The sequence below is a fragment of the Carcharodon carcharias genome, chromosome 22 (assembly GCF_017639515.1).
Source record: "Carcharodon carcharias isolate sCarCar2 chromosome 22, sCarCar2.pri, whole genome shotgun sequence".
In the NCBI taxonomy this organism is placed as follows: Eukaryota; Metazoa; Chordata; class Chondrichthyes; order Lamniformes; family Lamnidae; genus Carcharodon; species Carcharodon carcharias.
The window spans coordinates 68,172,731-68,192,454 of record NC_054488.1 but is presented as its reverse complement, the minus strand read 5'-3'; the positions used below and the strand labels follow the sequence as shown (position 1 = coordinate 68,192,454).

At 42.8% G+C, this 19,724-nt stretch overlaps 1 protein-coding gene across 3 annotated transcripts in view; it reads right to left on the bottom strand.

The window, feature by feature from the left end:
* Positions 1-546: 546 nt before the first annotated feature.
* LOC121293733 ((E3-independent) E2 ubiquitin-conjugating enzyme UBE2O) overlaps positions 547-19,724 on the bottom strand; it is a 130,410-nt gene continuing 111,232 nt past the window's right edge. For all 3 annotated transcript variants that reach the window (XM_041216964.1, XM_041216965.1, XM_041216966.1), the window contains 2 exons: positions 9,795-9,852; positions 547-1,779 (listed from right to left, as the gene is read on the bottom strand). In XM_041216964.1, the coding sequence (XP_041072898.1) occupies positions 1,040-1,779; positions 9,795-9,852 (798 nt within the window). In that variant the 3' untranslated portion in view covers positions 547-1,039. The remainder of the gene's footprint in view (positions 1,780-9,794; positions 9,853-19,724) is intronic.

Genomic DNA, 19,724 nt, shown 5'->3' with positions numbered 1-19,724 from the left:
ACCAGCTCTTCCAATTTTGGCAAGGAATAGCTTTCAGGGAGAACAGTGCTGGGTGTGCCATTGTCATTTCTGGTGTCTAGGTTGTTGCCAGGTTGGTCCACCTGGTTTCATTCCTGGGTGGATTACTAGGCCATTTCAGAGTATTCAAACCCATGCCCCAAGCATCAGCCTGGGCCTCTGGATTACTAGTCCAGTAACATTACCACCATCACTTCCCCTTAGAATGCAACAAGTAGCTTCATATCCACTCAAATACTACACATTGCCAGCACAAGTATTGCAGGTCTAGAACCCAAAAGGCAGCAATATTGAGGGAGTTTTGAAACTGAATATTATTTGAGTTGTAATCTGAGTGTGTTACATCGTGCAATAGAGCTGCCTTTCTTCTCCCCCCATTTTTCAAAATGCATCTTGTCAAAGTAGCCAACAATGTTCTATGCTTGCACAAACTCCACACACCTTTTTTATTTTGATATTACTAGGCAGTACTGGTGCCTGTAATCTACAAACACAGCAGAAAATGAAGTCGAGATGTGGAAATCCTTGTCCAGTGAAATCTTTAAGGCCAATTTAATTGTAAAGTCTTATATTACACTAGTATAAGGCAGCCGAAAATAAATTTTAAAAAGAGCACTCACAGGAACAATTTCTACATGAACAGGAAGCAACCAAGCATTCGGAACTTAATTCAAGCCCACATCTGTAGACATTTAAATCTGGATTAAATACTGTATACATCTCAAGCTACAAATTCAGGTTTAATGTTATTGGAAGAAACATCTATCAATGTAATTTTTACATCTCTTATGGGTGTCAGTTTGTAACCATTCTAAGGCCAGGGATGCAGTTTACCATACGTATCATGCTTAAAATGCTCAGGCCGGGGCTTCTGTTCCCCCCTCATGATGTTCAGTCATCTTACTCCACTCCATATACAAAAAGTGAGCAGCCTTGATTTGCTCACAATCCTTATGCTTTAATATTACACAATTATCAAAAGTCTAGAAAACTTTGTAAACCTGTGGGATAGATGCAGTGCTCATCTCTCCTCTCTCCGCTCTGGAATTCCAGACTCAATTAAGGTTGCCTTATACTGCTGCAGGCAGCCACAGATGCTTTTTACAAACCCTTTGGAGAGGGGAAACAGTGGGAAACCTATGTCAGGGTAACCACGCTTCTCAGGGAGGAAGCTCCTATAACTCTTCCGCCTTCTTTTTGGCTTGACAATAGCTTGTGATGATCCCTTCTGCTCCAAAGTTAGGGAACAAGTTTCAGTTGGTAGTTGTTCAGTAGAATCAGTCTCTAGAGATATATTTTCATCTGAACCAGCTTCTGCTAACAACTTCTGCTGCATATTGCTCACATGATCTTCAGAATTTTCCACTCCAAGCTCCTTAGTGGCCTGAACAGATTCAGCAACCATCTGTGCTGCAGATGGCAAGAGAGGCTCCGCTCGGCTATCTGTTGCATCAGAAGAGCAGATCTGAGTAGGCTCATCTTCAGCACTATTGCCAAGTTCAATGCTTCTTTGGATCATTTCATTGATTTCTAGCCAAGACTCCATTCTGTACACAAGTCGCCACCCATTGGTGTAGAAGTGCTCTTTTATTTCTTGTTCAAATATTTCCACAGGTTTCTGAATGAGCCGAGTCATAGATTGCACCAGTTTTATAAGAGCCATCTCATTGTAACAGCGACTGTTCTCGTAGCCCTCCTGAAGGCCACGATCACTGTCAAACCCAGCCTCGTTGTAATAAGGCTCATTTACAAGGATCAGCCCTGGAAAATCAAATCATGGAGTATTTAGAATTAAGTTCACACAGCAAAAGGAAAACTTGAACATGAAATGACAACTCACATACATACATTTATAAAGTGCTGCTGGTTCACGTACTTAAGATTCCAAATCAAATTTACAAACATTCAACAGAATTAACAGCAGAAAATGTAAACTACTGAACTATACCATTGTTTGACAATGTGCTTCTCTAATATTCCCTGGCAAAAATACACAGTTTGCATCTTGGCTACATAGTTGGTCCATCTCAATTTCTGTTCTAAGAAGGCTGCTCATCACCTTTTCAAGGGCAGTTGGGGATGGGCAATAAATGCTGGCCTAGCCATCAACACCCAGATCCCATGAAACAATTAAAAAGCACACCTTGTATCCAAGGAATATTTAGTATCCAGTCCTGCCCCTTTTTGAGCCAGGTCTCCATTATTGCCACAGTGTCTTTTATTCTTTCATGGAATGTGGATGTCATTGGCAAAGTCAGCATTTGTTGCTCATTCTTAATTGCCCTCAAACTGAGTGGCTTGCTCGGCCACTTCAGAGGACAGTTAAGAGTCAACTACATTGCTGTGGGTCTGGAGTCACATCTAGGCCAGGCAAGCACAGCAGGTTTCCTTCGCTGAAGGACATTAGTGAACCAGATAGGTTTTACAGCAATGATAGTTTCATAGTCACCACTAGAGAGCAGCTTTTTATATTCCAGATCTATTAATTGCCATGGCAAGATTCAAACCCAATAGGTAGAGCATCATCAAAAATCAGTGTCTTTCACTAATATAACTAAAACCTTCCTTAACTTTTACATATAAAATGATTCTTTAAAAACAGCAAGAGACCAACTCTCATTTTCATTGTCATAACAGCAGTCATAGGAACAGAAGCAGACTATTCAGCTCCCCAAGTCTGTTCCATCATTCAAAGAGATCATAGCTGATCTGTATCCAAACACCATCCACCCACTTTGGTTCCATATCCCTTCATAACAAATGGAATATCTTTGAAACCTCAGTGATCTCTAGTGTTGCAATAGTTTCTTTGATCAATGCTGCCACCCACAACTTTTCTTCCCTATCTTTCCTGAATACTGGAACAGATCCATTTTAGATGCCTGGGGCATTGGGGCCGCTTCTGGGGGGGGTTTGGGGCATGTAAAGACTGTATGGGTTGCACCTGAACAGAGCTGGCAAAGTCCTTGCATTGTGATATGTTAGCACTATTGGGGAGAATTTAAACTAAGTTGGCAGGGATGTGGGAGTCACAACGTACAATTAAAGGGGGAAACCAGGGTGCAAAGAATTGGGAAGGTCAGTATTTTTCCTACTCCAGTGCCATCTAAGTACTAAGCAGGATTAAAGAAGGAGGGAATGGCCTAAATTAGGTTTATTGCGCAAGTAAGTGAATGAAAAGGAGTGTAGTAAATAAGGTTGATGAGCTGCAGATCCCGATAGCCACGTGGAAATATGCTGTTGTGGCAATAATGGAGACCTGGCTCAAAAAGGGGCAGGACTGGATACTAAATATTCCTGGATACAAGGTGTGCTTTTTAATTGTTTCATGGGATCTGGGTGTTGCTGGCTAGGCCAGCATTTATTGCCCATCCCCAACTGCCCTTGAAAAGGTGATGAGCAGCCTTCTTGAAGCACTGCAGTCAACGAGGCATAAGTACACCCAGTGCTGTTAGGAATGAAGTTTTTGGATTTTGACCCAGCAACAAGGCATGGCATCACAGTTCCAAGTTGGGATGATGTGTGGCTTGGAGGGGAACTTGCAGGTGGTGGTGTTTCCACACATCTGCTGCCCTTGTCCTTCTAGATGGAAGAGGTCGCATTTGGAAGGAGCTGTCAAAGGAGCCTTAGTGAGTTGCTGCAGTGCATCTTGTAGATGGTACACACACTGCTGCCACTTTGTCAGTGGTGGAGTGAGTGAATGTTTAAGGTGGTGGTTGGGGTGCCAAACAGGCTGCTTTGTCCTGGATGGTGTCAAGCTTGAGTGTTGTTGGAGCTGCACTCATCCAGGCAAGGGGAGAGTATTCCATCACACTTCTGACTTGTGCCTTATAGATGGTGGGTAGGTTTTGAGGAGTTAGGTGGTGAGTTACTTGCTACAGGATTCCCAGCTACTAACCTGCTCTTGTAGCTACAGTACTTATATGGTTAGTCCAGTTTAATTTCAGGAAGTTGATAGTGGGGAATTCAGTGATGGTAATGCCATGGCACATCAAGGGGAGATGGTTGGGTTCTCTCTTGCTGGAAATAGCACTTGTGTGGCGTGAACGTTTCTTACCACTCATTAGCCCAAGCCTAAATGTTATCCAAATTTTGTTGCACATGGACACAGACTTCAGTATCTGAGGAGTTGCAAATGGTGCTGAACATTGTGTGATCATCAGTGAACATCCCCACTTCTGACCTTATGATGTACAGAAGGTCATTGATGATGCAACTGAAGATGGTTGAGAATAGGACATTACCCTGAGAAACTCCTGCAGTGATGTCCTGCAGCTGAGTTGATTGATCTCCAACAACCGCACTCATCTTCCTTTATGCTAGGTTATGACTCCAACCAGTGGAGAGATTTCCCCCCTCATTCTCATTGACTCCAGTTTTGTTAAGGCTCCTTGTTATCACACTCAGTCAAATGCTGCCTTGATGTCAAGTGCAGCCACTCTCACCTCACCTCGAGTTCATTTTTTTGTCCATGTTTGGAACATGGCTGTAATGAGATCGGGAGCCGAGTGGCCCTGGCAGTACCCAAACTGAGCATCATTAAGCAGGCTATTGCCGAGTTAGTACCACTTGATGGCACTGTCGATGACCCCTTCCATCACTTGCTGATGCTCAAAAGAGACTGATCGGGTGGTACTTGGCTAGGATGGATTTGTCCTGCTTTTTGTGTATAAGACATATCTGGGCAATTTTCCACATTGCCAGATAGATGCCAGTGTTGTAGCTGTACTGAAACAGATTGGCATGGGGCACACCTAGTTCTGGGGCATGTCTTCAGTACTATTTCTGAATTGCTGTCAGGCCCATAGCCTTTGCACTATCCAGTGCCTTCAGCCTTTTCTTGATGTCACATTGAGTGAATCGAATTGGCTGAAGGCCGGCACACTCGGCACCTCAGAAGGAGACTGAGATGGATCAGCCACTCGGCACTCCTACCTGAAGGTGGCTGTTAATGCTTCAGCCTCGTCTTTTCCACTGATGTGCTGGGCTCCCCCTCATTGAGGATGGGGATATTTGCGAAGCCTCCTCCTTCAGTTAGTTCACTGTCCACCACCATTCACCGCTGGATGTGGCAGGACTCAGAGCTTAGGTATGATCTGTTGGTTGTGGGATCACTTAGCTCTGTCTATTGCGTGCTGCTTCAGCTGTTTGGCATGCAAATAGCTCTGTGTTGTAGTTTCATCAGGTTGACACCTCATTTTTAAAGTATACCTAGTGCTGCTCCTGGCATGCCCTTCTGCATTCTTCATTGAACTAGGATTCACCTCCTGGCTTGATGGTAATTGTAGAATGGGTGATATGCCAAGCCATGAGGCTACAGATTGTGATTATATACAATTCTGCTGCTGCTGCTGCTGATGGCCCATAGCACATCATGGATGCCCAATTTGAGTTGCTAGGTCTATTTGATACCTATTCCATTTAGCAAGGCGGTAATACCACACAACGCAATGGAGGGTATCCTCAATGTGAAGGTAGGACTTAGTTTACACAAGGACTTAGCGGTAGTCACTCCCACCGTTACCGTCATGGGTAGATGCATCTGCAACATGTAACTGGAGAGAACAGAAGTCAAGTAAGTTTTTCCCTTTTGTTGGTTCCCTCACCACCTGCCACAGACCCAGTGTAGCAACCGGCTCCGGGCACAAATCTATGGAAATCTCTTTGATTCCAAGTGAAAGAGAAAAACATGAAAGAGTATTGGCATGTCATATATCTGCCTTAAAAGAAACACGGCAATATGCTCAATCTCATTGAATCCTTTGAAATCCACAGACCTATCCCTTTACCCCTGAAGGGTAAAGCAATTAGTTCTGAAGGTAGAGGGGGTCCCAGTTGAAGAAAGATTGTTTTAAAAGCTGTCAAGTCTTGGCTTTTGCAAAAAAAAACCTAATCTACTCCAAACAAAAATAGTGGATACAAAAACAGTACAGATATCCAGACCAGGAACAGCAAGACAATAGGGGTTAAAATAAACATTCCTTTGGGAAATAAAAACACCACTGGAAAAGTGGTACAGTCATAGCTAACTAGAAAAGTATTAAACAAATACTTAAATGTTGCCAAAAAGATGGAAGATCTAAAATTTTCAACAAGGAATGACCAAGAAATTGATGGGGGGGGGGTGGGGGGGTGGTGGTAATAGAATGAGGGTAAACTAGCAACTATTAAAGCAAATTTTCAGAGCTTCCAGAAGTCTTTTAAGGCAGGTATAGTGAAGCAAGGCAATGGGACATGGCAAAAATGCTAAACAAATATTTTGTTGAAAACACAGCACATACTGGAAATAGTGAGGAACCCAGGGGCTAACGAGAGTGTGGAACTTAAAAGTATTCAAAGGAAGAATACAAAAGAGATTACTGGAACTAAACACCGACAAATCACCTAGGCATGATGACCTGCAGCCTCGAGTTTCAAAAAAATAGAGGTGGTTGCAGAGATTGTAAATACACTGCTTTCAGATCTTCCAGAATTCCCTAAATTCTAGAACAATCCCCATACATTGGAAGGTAGCAAATTAAACCCCATTATTGAAGGACAGGGGAGAAAAAACAGGGAGCTACTTGTCAGTTAGCCAGTTAATAGGAAAAAAAACTAAAATCTGTTGTACTAGGGCACTTGGAAAATGACAGATTAATTAGGCATTGTGAAATGGAAATCATGTTTGACAAAGCTAGTGTTTTTTTTTGAAGATGTCACGAACAGGATGAATAAGGGATTAACCAATGAATCTGGTTTATTTGAATTTTGAGAAGGCATTCTTGGAGTCACACAAGAGATTGATGCACAATGTTAGGGGCAATTCTGGCATGGATTGAAGTTTGGTTAACAGACAGAATCAGAAAGCAGGAATAAATGGATAATTTTTAGGATGGCAGAATGCAAATACTGGAGTGCGATAAGCATCAGTGTTTGGGCTTCAGCTATTTATAATGTAAGTCATAAGTAATATAACCAAGTTTGCTGACAATGCAAAGCCAGCTTTGAAAGTAAACTGCAAAGAGGGCGAGAAGAATCTGCAAAGGAATATGGATCACGGAATCGTCATAGCGCAGGTCATCATTTGACCTGCCATGTCTGTGCCAGTTCTCCGTTCGAGCAATTTAGCTAGTGCCCCTGCCTTCTCCCCATAGATCTGCACAAATCTAATTTTCTCTCGATTGAACCCGCTTCAACCACACTCCCAGGCAGTGCATTCCAGATCCGAACCACATGCTGCGCGCAAGAAAAAGCTTTCCTCATTACAGCATTGCTTCTTTTGCTAATCACCTTAAACCTATACCCTCCTGTTCTCAATCCTTCCAATGGCAACAGTTTTTCCCCCAATTACTCTGGCCAGACCCTTATGAGTTTGAATACCTCTATCGAATCTCCTTTCAACCTTCTCCACTCCAAGGAGAATGGTCCCAACTTCTCCAATCTATCCCCATAACTGAAGCTCTTTATCCTTGGGACCATTCTTTTGAATCTTTTCTGCAGTTACTCTAAATCTTCACGTCTTTCCTAAAGTGTGGCACCCAGGACTGGATGCAATATTCCAGCTGGGGTCAAACCAGTGTTCTGTACAAATTCAACATAACCTCCATGTTTTTATACTCTATGCCTCTATTAATAAAGCCTACGATGCTTTATTAACCCCACTCTCAAACTGTCCTGTCACCTTCAATGACTTATGCGCATATACACCCAGGTCCCTCTGTTCCTGCGCTACCTTTAGAATTGTACCCTTTATTTAATATTGTGTTTCTGCATGCTTCCTATCAAAATGACTCAGTGCACATTTCTTTGCATGGAATTTCACCTATCACTTGTCCACTCACTCCACCAACTTTTGTCTTTTTGAAGCTCTACACTATCCTTCTCACAGTTCACAATTCTTCCAAGTTTCATATCATCTGCAAATTTTGCCCTGTACACCAAGGCCTAGGTTATTTATATAAATTAACCATTACTGTTTCCCTTCACTCAGCCAGTTTCATATCCATGTTGCTATTGTCCCTTTTATTCCATGAGCTATAACTTTGCTCACAAGTCTGTTGTGTGGCTCTTTATCAAATGCCTTTTGAAAGTCCATGGACACCACATCAATAGCATTTCCCTCTTCAACCTTGTTATCGCACCAAAACACTCCAGCAAGTTAGTTAAATACAATTTTCCCTCAACAAATCTGCACTAGCTGTCCTTAATTAACCCATATTTGCCCAAGTGACTATAAACTTTGCCCTGAATTATAATTTCTAGAAGCTTCCTCACCAGCGAGGTTAACCTGACTGGCCTGTAGCTGTTGGGCTTATTTTTACACTCTGCTTTGAGCCAGGAGATAACATTTGCAATCCTCCAGTCCTCTGGCACCATTCCCGAGTCTAAGGAAGATAATGGCCAATGCCGCCGTAATATCTACTCATTTCCCTCAGTGTCCTTTGATGCATCCCATCTGGCCCTGGTGCTTTATCAACTCAAGTACAGACAGGTTATCTGATATCTCCTCCTTACCAATTTTAAACCCTTCTGGTAACTGAATTATCTCCTCTTTCACCATGATCTACAGCATCTTGTTCCTTAGTAACAAATTTAAATATTAATTTAATACCTCAGCCATGCCCCTCGCCTCCATGAATAAATCCCCTTTTTGATCCCTAATCGGCCCCATTCCTCCTTTTACCACCTTTTACTATTTATATGCCTAAAGATCAGTTAAGTGACTAGGAAGAAAAAGGCTGCAGATGGAGTATATGGTGGGAAAAATGTGAAATTATCCACTTTGGTTGGAAAATAGAAAAGCAGAATATTTTTTGAAAGGCGTGTTGGTAGGCACAGGGATTGGGGTGTACTTGCCCATGAACCACAGAAAGTTAACATGCAGATATAGCAATCAGGAAGGCAAATGATATGCTAGGCTTCACTGCAAAGGGTTTGGAGTACAAGCATAAAGTCATCATACTATAATTATATAAGGCTTTGATGAAATCACATGCCAACTACCATTTATAGTTTTGGCCTCCTTATTTGCCTTAGAGGGGGTGCAACAAAGCGTCAGCAGATTAATTCTTAGGAAGAAAAGATTGTCCTATGACGAGAGATTGAGAAGAATGGGTCTAAGTTGCCCTAGAGTTAAGAAAAATAAAAGGTGATCTCATTTAAATATACAAAATTCTTAGAGGGTTTGACTTGGTAGATGCTGAGGGGTTGTTTTCCCTGGCTGATTGATTATAACTAGAGGGTCACAGTCTCAGCATAAGAGATCCGTCATTTATTACTGAGATAAGGAAACCTCTTCATTCAGAGTGTTTTGAATCTTTGAATTTCTTTGCCCCAGAGGACTCATCAGTTGTTGAGTATGTTCAAGACATAGATCAATAGATTTTTGGACATTAAGGAAATCAAGGATTATAGAGATCAAGCAGGAAAGGGGAGTTGATTCAGCCACGAAAGTTGGTCCAATGGGCCATTTCTCCTGCTCAAACTTTTTATGTTCTCAACTTCTCATGGATGAGATACCAAAGGGCGACTGGCTCCTGTGAAGTTAAGCTTAATTCAGAAAATTCGGCAGGTGGAGAGGGGGTGCTTGTGTGAGTAACATGCCAGACACTACCAAAGAAATTCTGAAGGTGACATTCAAAGCAACAACACAATTTGGGTGAAAATCATGAACTAATAAGGGAAGGTCATTTCTGTCATTCAGCAAAATCTAGAAAACTGGCAGTACAAGACTTGCTGCATTCCTGTAAGCAAACGGTCACAAATACAATAAGTTCAACACTTTGCTCAGTACTAACCTTGGATTGATATCAGCACTTGGAGGAGACTGGATTTACTTGTCCACCTCTCAGTTCCCTAGGCCAAAAAAGAAGTTAAATTATTAAATAATGGGAAAGAGAAAATTTAAAAAAAATCTTTCTTGGGTTGAAGCAGGATCACACAGTAATACTATGTCGATGTGGAATAATGGCTTAATTTGAATTTTAATAGGATTATATTTTAAGTTCACAAGGAGGAGAAAGGCTCCATTACACCATCACTGTTGGAAACAAGAACATGTTCATCAAAAGAATTGTTTGTGATCTCATTAGGACGGCTTGATCAATTGAAAACATTCGCTCAGCCCTACCCAACATCAGATTATTTGTTCCCTAGAGACAGCTAGCCAAAGTACAAGCAAGTGAAGGCAGGTGTCAGCAAGCATGGGCATGAATAGTAGAGACCCCGTGTGAGCACACATCAGAAATTCCAAAGATTAATGACCTTCAGAGAAGAAATTTCTCATCTGTCTTAATGGCCTGCCCCTTATTCTGAAACCGTGTCCTCGGTTCTAGATTAACCAGCCACAGGAAATGTCCAATCTACATCTACCTTGTAAAGCCCGATAACCTCTTTTTCTTCATAACTCCAGAGAAAACAGGCCCTGGTCTCCTCAATTTCCCCTCATTAGATAATCCAGCCATTCCAGGGATTAGCCTGCTGATCCTGTGTTACCACAGAGGGAGTGTAATATACTCGAGAAGGAGACCAAAACTGTAGACAACCCTCTAGGTGTGGTCTCACCAAGCTCTATATAACTGCAGCAAGACATCTTTATTCTTGTATTCAAATTCCCTTGTGATGAAGGCCAGCATACCATTTACCTTCCCAATTGTTTGCTCATTCATGGGATGTGGGCTTTGCTGGCTATGCCAGCATTTATTGCCCATCCCTAGTTGCCCTTGAGAAGGTGGTGGTGAGCTGCTTTCTTAAACTTCTGTAGCCCATGTGGTGTAGCTACGCCCACGATGCTATTAGGATGGGTGCTCCAGGATTTTGGCCCAGCGACAGTGAAGGAACGGTGATATTTTTCCAAGTCAGGATGGTGAGTGACTTGGAGGGGAACTTCCAAGTGGTGGTGTTCTTGTCTATCTGCTGCCCTTGTCCTTCTAGATGGTAGTGGTCGTGGGTTTGGAAGTTGCTGTTTAAGGAGCCTTGGTAAATTCCTGCAGGGCATCTTGTAGATGGTACACACACTGCTGCTACTGTGCATCGGTGGTGGAGGGAGTGAATATTTGTGGATGTGGTGCCAATCAAGCGGGCTGCTTTGTCCTGGACGGTGTCAAGCTCCTTGAGTGTTCTGGCAGCTGCACTCAACCAGACAAGTAGGAAGTATTCCATCACACTCCATGTAGATGGTGGACAGGCTTTGGGGAGTCAGGAGGTGAGTTACTTGGCGCAGGATTCCTAGCCTCTGACCTGCTCTTGTAGCCACGTTATTTATATGACTGGTCCAGTTCAGTTTCTAGCCAATGGTAACCTCCGGGATATTGATAGTGGGCGATTAAGTGATGGTAATGCCATTGAATTTCAAGGAGAGATGGTTAGGTTCTCTCTTGTTGGGAATGGTCATTGCCTGGCATGAATGTTACTTGCCACTTGTCAGCCCATGCCTGGATACTGCTGTCCAGGTCTTGCTGCATTTGGACATGGACCACTTCAGAATCCGAAGAGTTGCGAATGATGAACATTGTGCGATCAGCAGTGAGCATCCCCACTTCTGACATTATAATGGAAGGAAGGTCATTGATGAAGCAGCTGAAGATGGTTGGGCCTGGGACACTATCCTGAGGAACTCCTGCAGTGATGTCCTGGAAATGAGATGACTGACATCCAAACAACCACATCCATCTTGCTTTGTGCTCAGTATGACTCCAACCTTTGGAGAATTTTCCCCCTGATTCCCATTGACTCCAGTTTTGATAAGGCTCCTTGATGACACAAACTGTCAAATGCTGCCTTGATATCAAGGGCAGTCACTCTCACCTCACCTCTGGAGATCAGCTCTTTTGTCCATGTTTGAACCAAGGCTGTATGAGGTCAGGGGCTGAGTGACCCTGGTGGAACCCAAACTGGGCATCAGTAAGCAGGTCATTGCTAAGCAAGTGCCACTTGATAGCACTGTTGAATACCTCTTCCATTACTTTACTGATGATGGAGAGTAGACTGAGGGGGCAGTAATTGGTCAGGTTGGATTTGTCCTACTTTTTGTGTACAGGACATACCTGGGCAATTTTCCACATAGCCGGGTAGATGCCAGTGTTGTAGCTGTACTGGAACAGCTTGGCTAAGGATGCGGCAATTTCTGGAGCACAAGTCTTCAGTACTATTGCTGGAACATTGTCAGGGCCCAGAGCCTTTACACTAACCAGTGCCTTCAGCCGTTTTTTGATATCACATGCAGTGAATCGAATTGGCTGAAGACTGGCATCTGTGATGCTGGGGACCTCTGGAGGAGGCCGAGATGGATTATTCACTTGCACTTCTGGCTGAAGATTGTAGCAAATGCTTCAGCCTTATCTTTTGCACTGATAGGCTGGGCTCCCCCATCATTGAAGGTGGGGGTATTTATGGACTCCTCCAGTGAGTTATAGAGTCATAGAGGCCTACAGCTCAGAAAAAGGCCCTTTGGCCCATCGAGTCTGAGACAGTCAAACAAGTACCTAACTATTCTAATCCCCCATTGTCCAGCACTAGGCCCATAGCCTTGTATACCATGGCAGCGCAAGCGCACATCCAACTACTTTTTAAATGTTATGAGGGTATCTGCCTCTACCGCCCTTTCAGGCAGGGAGTTCCAGGTTTCCACCACCTTCTGGGTGAAAACAAACATTCTTCCTCACGTCCCCTCTAAACTTCCTGCCCCTTACCTTAAATCTATGTCGTTTAATTGTCTATCACCATTCATGACTGGACGTGGCAGGACTACAGAGCTTAGATCTGATCTGTTGGTTGTGGGATCACTTAGCTCTGTCTATCACTTGTTGCTTATGCTGTTTGGTACCCAAGTAGTCCTGTGTTATAGCTTCACCAGGTTGACACCTGGCATGCCCTCCTGCACTCTTCATTGGAGCAAGGTTGATTCCTTGGCTTAATGGTAATGGTAGAGTGGGGGATATGCTGGGCCATGAGGTTACAGATTGTATTAGAATACAATTCTGCTGCTGATGGCCCACAGCGCTTCATGGATGCCCAGTCTTGAGTTGCTAGATCTGTTATAAATCTAACACGGGTAGTATCACACAACATGATGGAGGGTATCCTCAATGTGAAGGCAGGACTTTGTCTCCACAAGGACTGTGCAGTGGTCACTATTTTTCCTTAGTTCGGTTGAAGAGTCATACAGACTCAAAACGTTAACTGTGTTCCACTCCGCAGATGCTGTCAGACTGGCTGAATTTTTCCAGGTATTTTTATTTTTGTTTCTAATATAACTTGCTCTCTGGTTGGTTCCAGAACATGCTGTTCTAAGAAACTACCTGGAAAGCATTCTAAAAGCTCCTCATCCTGGCGACTACTGCCAATCTGATTTTTCCAGTTAACGTGCAGATTAAAATCACCCCTGATTATTGCCATCCCTTTATCACAAGCACAATATTTTCTCTCAACTACTTTGTCCTACACTGTGGTTACTGTTAGGGGGCCTGTACACCACTCCCACTAATGACTTTTTCCCCTACTATTCCTCATCTACACCCAAACCGATTCAACATCCTGATCTCCTGAAGCAAGGTCATCTCTAACTGCACCAATGCCCTCTTAACAGTGCTATCCCTCCACCTTTACCTAGCTTCATATTCTTCTTGAATGTCAAGTACCTTTTAATATTAAGGACCCAATCTTTGTTCTCCTGGAGCCACGTCTTTAATTGCTATCAGATCATGTTTATTTAGTTGAACACAGGCCATCAATTCATTTATGAGCATTCAGATAAAGAGCCTTCGGTTTTGTTCTTTTTGTTACTTTTATAACATCTAGACTTGACTGTTGATGTGATCTTAGGTTTTTTTCTCTGTCCCTTCCTAACATTCTCTGACCCCCATTTCTCATATTACCATTTCGCTCTCCTGTCTTGACATCTGAAATTGCTTGCTACCTCTACCCAAGCTTGATCCCTCACCCCTCTTGTTTAGTTTAAAGCCCCTACCTCCCTAGTTATGGGATTTACGAGGACACTCGTTCCAGCACGGTTCAGGTGTAGGCCATCCCAATGATACAGCCCCCACTTTCCCCAGTACTGATACCAGTGCCCCACAAACCAGAACCCACTTCTCCCACACCACTCTTTGAGCCCATGCATTCGTCTCTCTAATCTTATTTGCCCTATGACAATTTGCACATGGCTCAGGTAATAATCCAGAGATTATTACCTTTGAAATTCTGCTTCTTAATTTGGTACCTAGCTCCTCATACTGACTTTACAGAACCTCTTTCCTAGCTCTACCTATGTCATTGGTACCTATATGGACCACGACAACTGGATCCTCCCCCTCCCACTGCAAGTTCCTCTTCAGCTGAGCAGCTGTCCTGAACCCTGACAGGCAACATAGCCCTCTGGACTCTCGTCCTTTGCTGCAGAGAACAGTGTCAATCCTCCTCACTATACTACCCCCAACTACCACTACATTCTTTTTGCTCCCCCCACTTGAATTGTTTCCTGTACCATGTTTCCAGTGCCATGACCAGCTAACTCCTCCACCTTGCAGACCTCACTTTCATCCACACAGGTCGTGAGCACCTCAAACCTGTTTGGTAATTGCGAAGTCTGAGGCTTCTACACTATTGTCTGCTCAGTCCCATTACTTGCCTCACTGACAGTCACATCCTCCTGTCCCTTGTTGCTGACCAAAACAGATGACCTAATCTAAGAGATATGACTGTTTTCTGGAACAAAATATCCAGGCATTTCTCCCCCTCCCTTATGTTGTGCAGTGTCTGCATTTCAGCTTCCAGGTCAATAATCCTGATCTGGAATTCCTCAAGCTACTTACACTTCCTGCAGACATGTTTGTCATGGATCGCCTTGGCGTCTAAATGCTCCCACACCTCACAGCTGCAACATAACATCTGTCCTGCCATTCTAACTTGTGTTATTTTGTTAATTTTCTTTAATTACTTTCTTCAAGTATGGCATTGCTACAACTTACAGAGTTTATTGAATGCTGGTACCACTGACAACTAAGGTTATATTTTTAACTACAAGGTATGTCTTTACGCTCTTTTATCCTGTACCTCCACCGCTCTCACTCTCCTCCCGCTCTTTTAGCCAAGGCCAAGACTTCTTTAATGTTATACTCCATCCACTTTGCAATAAAGGTTAACATTCTATTTTCCTTCCAAATTACTTGCTGTAACTACATGAAAACTTTGTGATTCATATATGAGGACACCAAGATCCCTCTGTGCCGCAGCATTCTGCAGTCTCTCTCCATTTAAATAATATTCTGCTTTTCTATTCTTCCCACCAAGGTGGATGACCTCGCATTTTCCCACATTATACTCCATCTGCCATTGTTGCCCACTCACTCAGTCTACCTATATCCTTTTACAAACTCTTTGCACCCTCCTGCCTGTTTGCTTTTACCTCTCTTTGTATCATTAGCAAACTTGGCTACAATACTCAGTCCCTTCATCCAAGCCATTAATTGCAGATTGTAAATAGTTTAAGCACCAGGACTGATTCGTGTAACATTCCACTAGTTTCAGCTTGCCAACCTGAAAATAACCCATTTATCCTGAGCATTTCCTGTTAGCCAATCCTCTATCCATGCTAATATATCACTCACAACACATTAGCTCTTGTCTTGTGTGGTAACCTTTTATGTTGTATCTTATTGAAAGCCTTATTTTTAATCCAATTACACTACATCTACGGTTTCCATTTATCCACCCAGCTTGTTCCATCTACAATTTGTGAAACATGATTTCCCTTTCACAAAACCATGTGGACTCTGGTATTATGATTTTCTAACTGTCCTGCTAATACCTCCTTATTAATGGATTACAGCAGTGCAGCTGATACACAAGAACACAAGAAACAGGAGCAGTAGTCCGATTGGCCCATCAAGCCTGCTCCACCATTCAGTATGATCATGGCTTATCTTGAGCTTCAACTCCATTTTCCTGCCTGTTCCCCATATCCCTCAATTCCCTGAGACTCCAAAAACCTGTCAATCCCAAACTTAAATGTATTCAACGATGGAGCACCCACAACACTCTGAGGCAGAGAATTCCAAAGATTCACAACCCTTTGAGTGAATTAATTTGTCCTCATCTGTCCTAAATGATTGGTTCCTTATCTTAAGACTGTGCCCGCGTGTTTTAGACTCCCCAACCAATGGAAACAATCTCTTAGCATCTAGCTTATCAAGCCCCTTCAAAATTTTGTAGGTGTCAATGAGATCACCTCACATTCTTCTAAACTCCAGAAAATATAGGTCCAATTTACTTAGTCTCTCATCATAAGATAATCCCCATAACCCAGCAACCAATTTAGTGATAAAAACAAAAAAACTGCGGATGCTGGAAATCCAAAACAAAAACAAAAACAGAATTACCTGGAAAAACTCAGCAGGTCTGGCAGCATCGGCGGAGAAGAAAAGAGTTGACGTTTCGAGTCCTCACGACCCTTCAACAGAACTTAAGTTCGAGTCCAAGAAAGAGTTGAAGTAACCAATTTAGTGAACCTCACTGCACTGCCTCCAATGCAAGTATATTCTCTCTTAAATATGGAGACCAAAACTGTACAACTGTTACTGAGGAAGGACGTTGTGGACTGCAGGAAGATATGAATGGACTAGTCAAGTGGACAGAAAAGTGGCAAACAGAATTCATTCTGGAGAAGTTTGAGCTAATGCATTTGGGGAGGGCAAGCAAGTCACAGGAATACGCAATAAATGAGTCAATGGTCTTTACATAACATCCTAGAGGCCCTGTGGGACTTTGAGCTCCATTGGCAGTTCCCAGGAGTGCACACCGAGATATACATCAACTGCGGTTGGAGGACCAGCTCTGTGAAGGATGCTCTTCTGTCTACCCAAAGTTTGTTGGACTTCCAGTACAAAGATTTGCCCTTGACCAAGTGTTGCAGGCTGACACATTCCAAGGTCCAGGATAATGTGCTGAGGGAATGGCTGTCACTTATTTTGTTCAGCTGAAACAGGCACAATGTATGTACACGTTCTTTCTGTTTGCAAAGAATAGGGGCCTGTGTATTAATATACATAGCTTCCAGTACACACACATGCGCCACATTTCAAGCCCAACTGAATCTTAAATTGGCTCTCAACATAACTCTTAGCACATTTGAGGATTATTTAGCAAATGTTGTCCAATCATGGAATCACTTCTAATATTGGACACTGTTTTGAATTTTACAAGCACGAGCTGGTTGGGTAAGGTCTGTACCTTGCCCATTGCGAACAGTGGAAGGGACTCACTGTTTGATATGATCTACCAGTCTTTGGGATGTACGGCCTACATACCCAGCATCACACTGGCACAAATTTATATACCACATCACTCATTTGCGTGATAGGCAGAATGTCTTTTTGGCCTGACGGCAGCATCCTGTTAGTGGTGAATATCGCTCGTGTTGCTACTACATAGTAGCAGCGTGAAACAGCTAGCTTCACCTATTGCTCAGATTTTTGAAATACCTTGCCCTTCCAGGGTAATCGGAGGTAGACTGGGCACTTTTCAGCCCGAAAGTGTGGCCTTAGGCCAGTTCATGAGTTTGCATATAATGTGCGGAATGATCTGATCAGGGTAGCCATTATCCTACAGGGTGCCTTTGATGTCCCTATTTCAGCATCAAGCTTGCATGGTGAGCAAATGATTCCAGCCCTATTTACAAGGTTGCTGATAAGACCAATCTTATAGCGCATGGAATTGTAAGAATCCCAATATCTACATCGACCATTGAAGGTAGGCTTGCAGTAGACCAAGGTGAACAATCTCTGACAGGTTTGTCAACTAGTAGGTCAAGGAAAGGGAGTTCATTTGACTGCTCCATTTCATAGGTTTAAGATAGTCAGTCGGGCTCACAATGTGATGCATTTGCGTGCACTAGAAGCTACAGCTATTAATACACAGAGCCCTGTTCTTTGCAGACAGACAGAACATGCACATACATTGCATCTGTTTCAGCTAAACAAAATAAGTGACAGCCATTCGCTAACTCATTCCTCAGGACAATGCCTTGACCATTCAGGGTCAAGCTGCCTGGTTTAAATTTCAAACAATGCTTGGCAGTTAACTGTCAGTCACCATTAACTGGTGCATTCTCTATGGCAATGCCACTTGCCAACCAATCAGCACCCTCTTCACATACAGTATAAATTGTTGTTTTTCCCCCTCATTCTGGTATTCTTGCGAGTGTCCTGATGAGCACAAGACAAAAAGCTTAGGCAGGTCTCTTTTTTCAGGAATACAGAACTGTGCGATCAGATTGATCTTAGCCCCTTAGTACCAGTCATTAACAATGCCCTTTAAATCATAAAGCTCAAAACTCTACAAGAGAGTTAATATTTGTACTGAGCTTGTAGAATTTTCCAGAATTTCATTATCGCCAATGCTCCCAGAGCAACCAAGGTAACTCAGGAGGTCAAACTATATTCAATCCCATAAGATGCAGGATGGAAAGATAATGATGTCCCCTATTCCTTACATGATTTGTGTCCTCAGTGAAATATTTAAATGATGATATCTATACGTACTTCACTGCTGTAATTTAGGAATGGCATATTGGTTTGTAATTTTATAATAAATGGATTAGCCATATAAATACTGGGCTACAAATGCAGATCAGAGGCTAGGAATCATGAACAAGTAACTCATCTCCTGACTCCCCAAAGATTGTCATCATCTACAAGGCACAAGTCAGGAGTGTGATGGAATACTCTCCTCTTGCCTGGATAAGTGCAGCTCCCACAACACTCAAGTTCAACACCACTCAGGACAAAGCAGCCCACTTGTTTGGCACCACATCCACAAACATTCACTTCCTCCACCACTGACACACAGTGGCAGCAGTGTCACCATCTACAAGATGCACTGCAGGAACTCACCAAGGCTCCTTAGACAGCACCTTCCAAACCCACAACAACTACCATCTAGAAGGACAAGGGTAACAGACACATGGGAACACCACCACCTGGAAGTTCCACTCCAAGCCACTCACTATCCTGACTTGGAAATATATCGCCACTACTCCATTGTCGTTGGGTCAAAATCCTGGTACTCCCTCCCTAACAACACTGTGGGTGTACTTACACCACATGGACTGTAGCAATTCAAGGCAGCAGCTCACCACCACCTTCTCAAGGGTAATTAGGGATGGATAATAAATGCTGGCCTAGACAACCACACCTAAATCCCATGTTGAATAAAAAAAAATTAATATAATTTGAATTCAATATTTCTTCTTTGAATATCCCGTCCACCACTTTGTTATCTCTGAATTTGTCTATTTGTGTTATTACATGACTGTTTTATGCTTCCATGTCTTCACTTGATTACTTAACTTATATGTAAACTTTTTGGTAAGTAAGCCTGTGGATTGCAAACCTGTTTCTTAAATAAAATAACATTATTAATATTAATAATAAATGGTTATGGGACAAGAGCTGGAAAGCAGGATTAGTTGAATGGTTGTTTTTTTGGTCTGGAGCAAGGATTAAAGCAAGAATCCCAAGCAGTTGGTGTTAGAACCCTGCTTTTTTTTTTTTATTTACATTAATGATCTAGATTTGAGCATACAAGGCTCAATTTCTGTAGATGACAACTTGGAAGTTTTGTGAACTGAGAGGAAAATAGTGATAAACTTCAAGAGGGCACAGACAAGTTGGTGGGATGACCAGACAAGTGGCAGATGACACTTAATGCAGAGAAATGTGAAATGATTCATT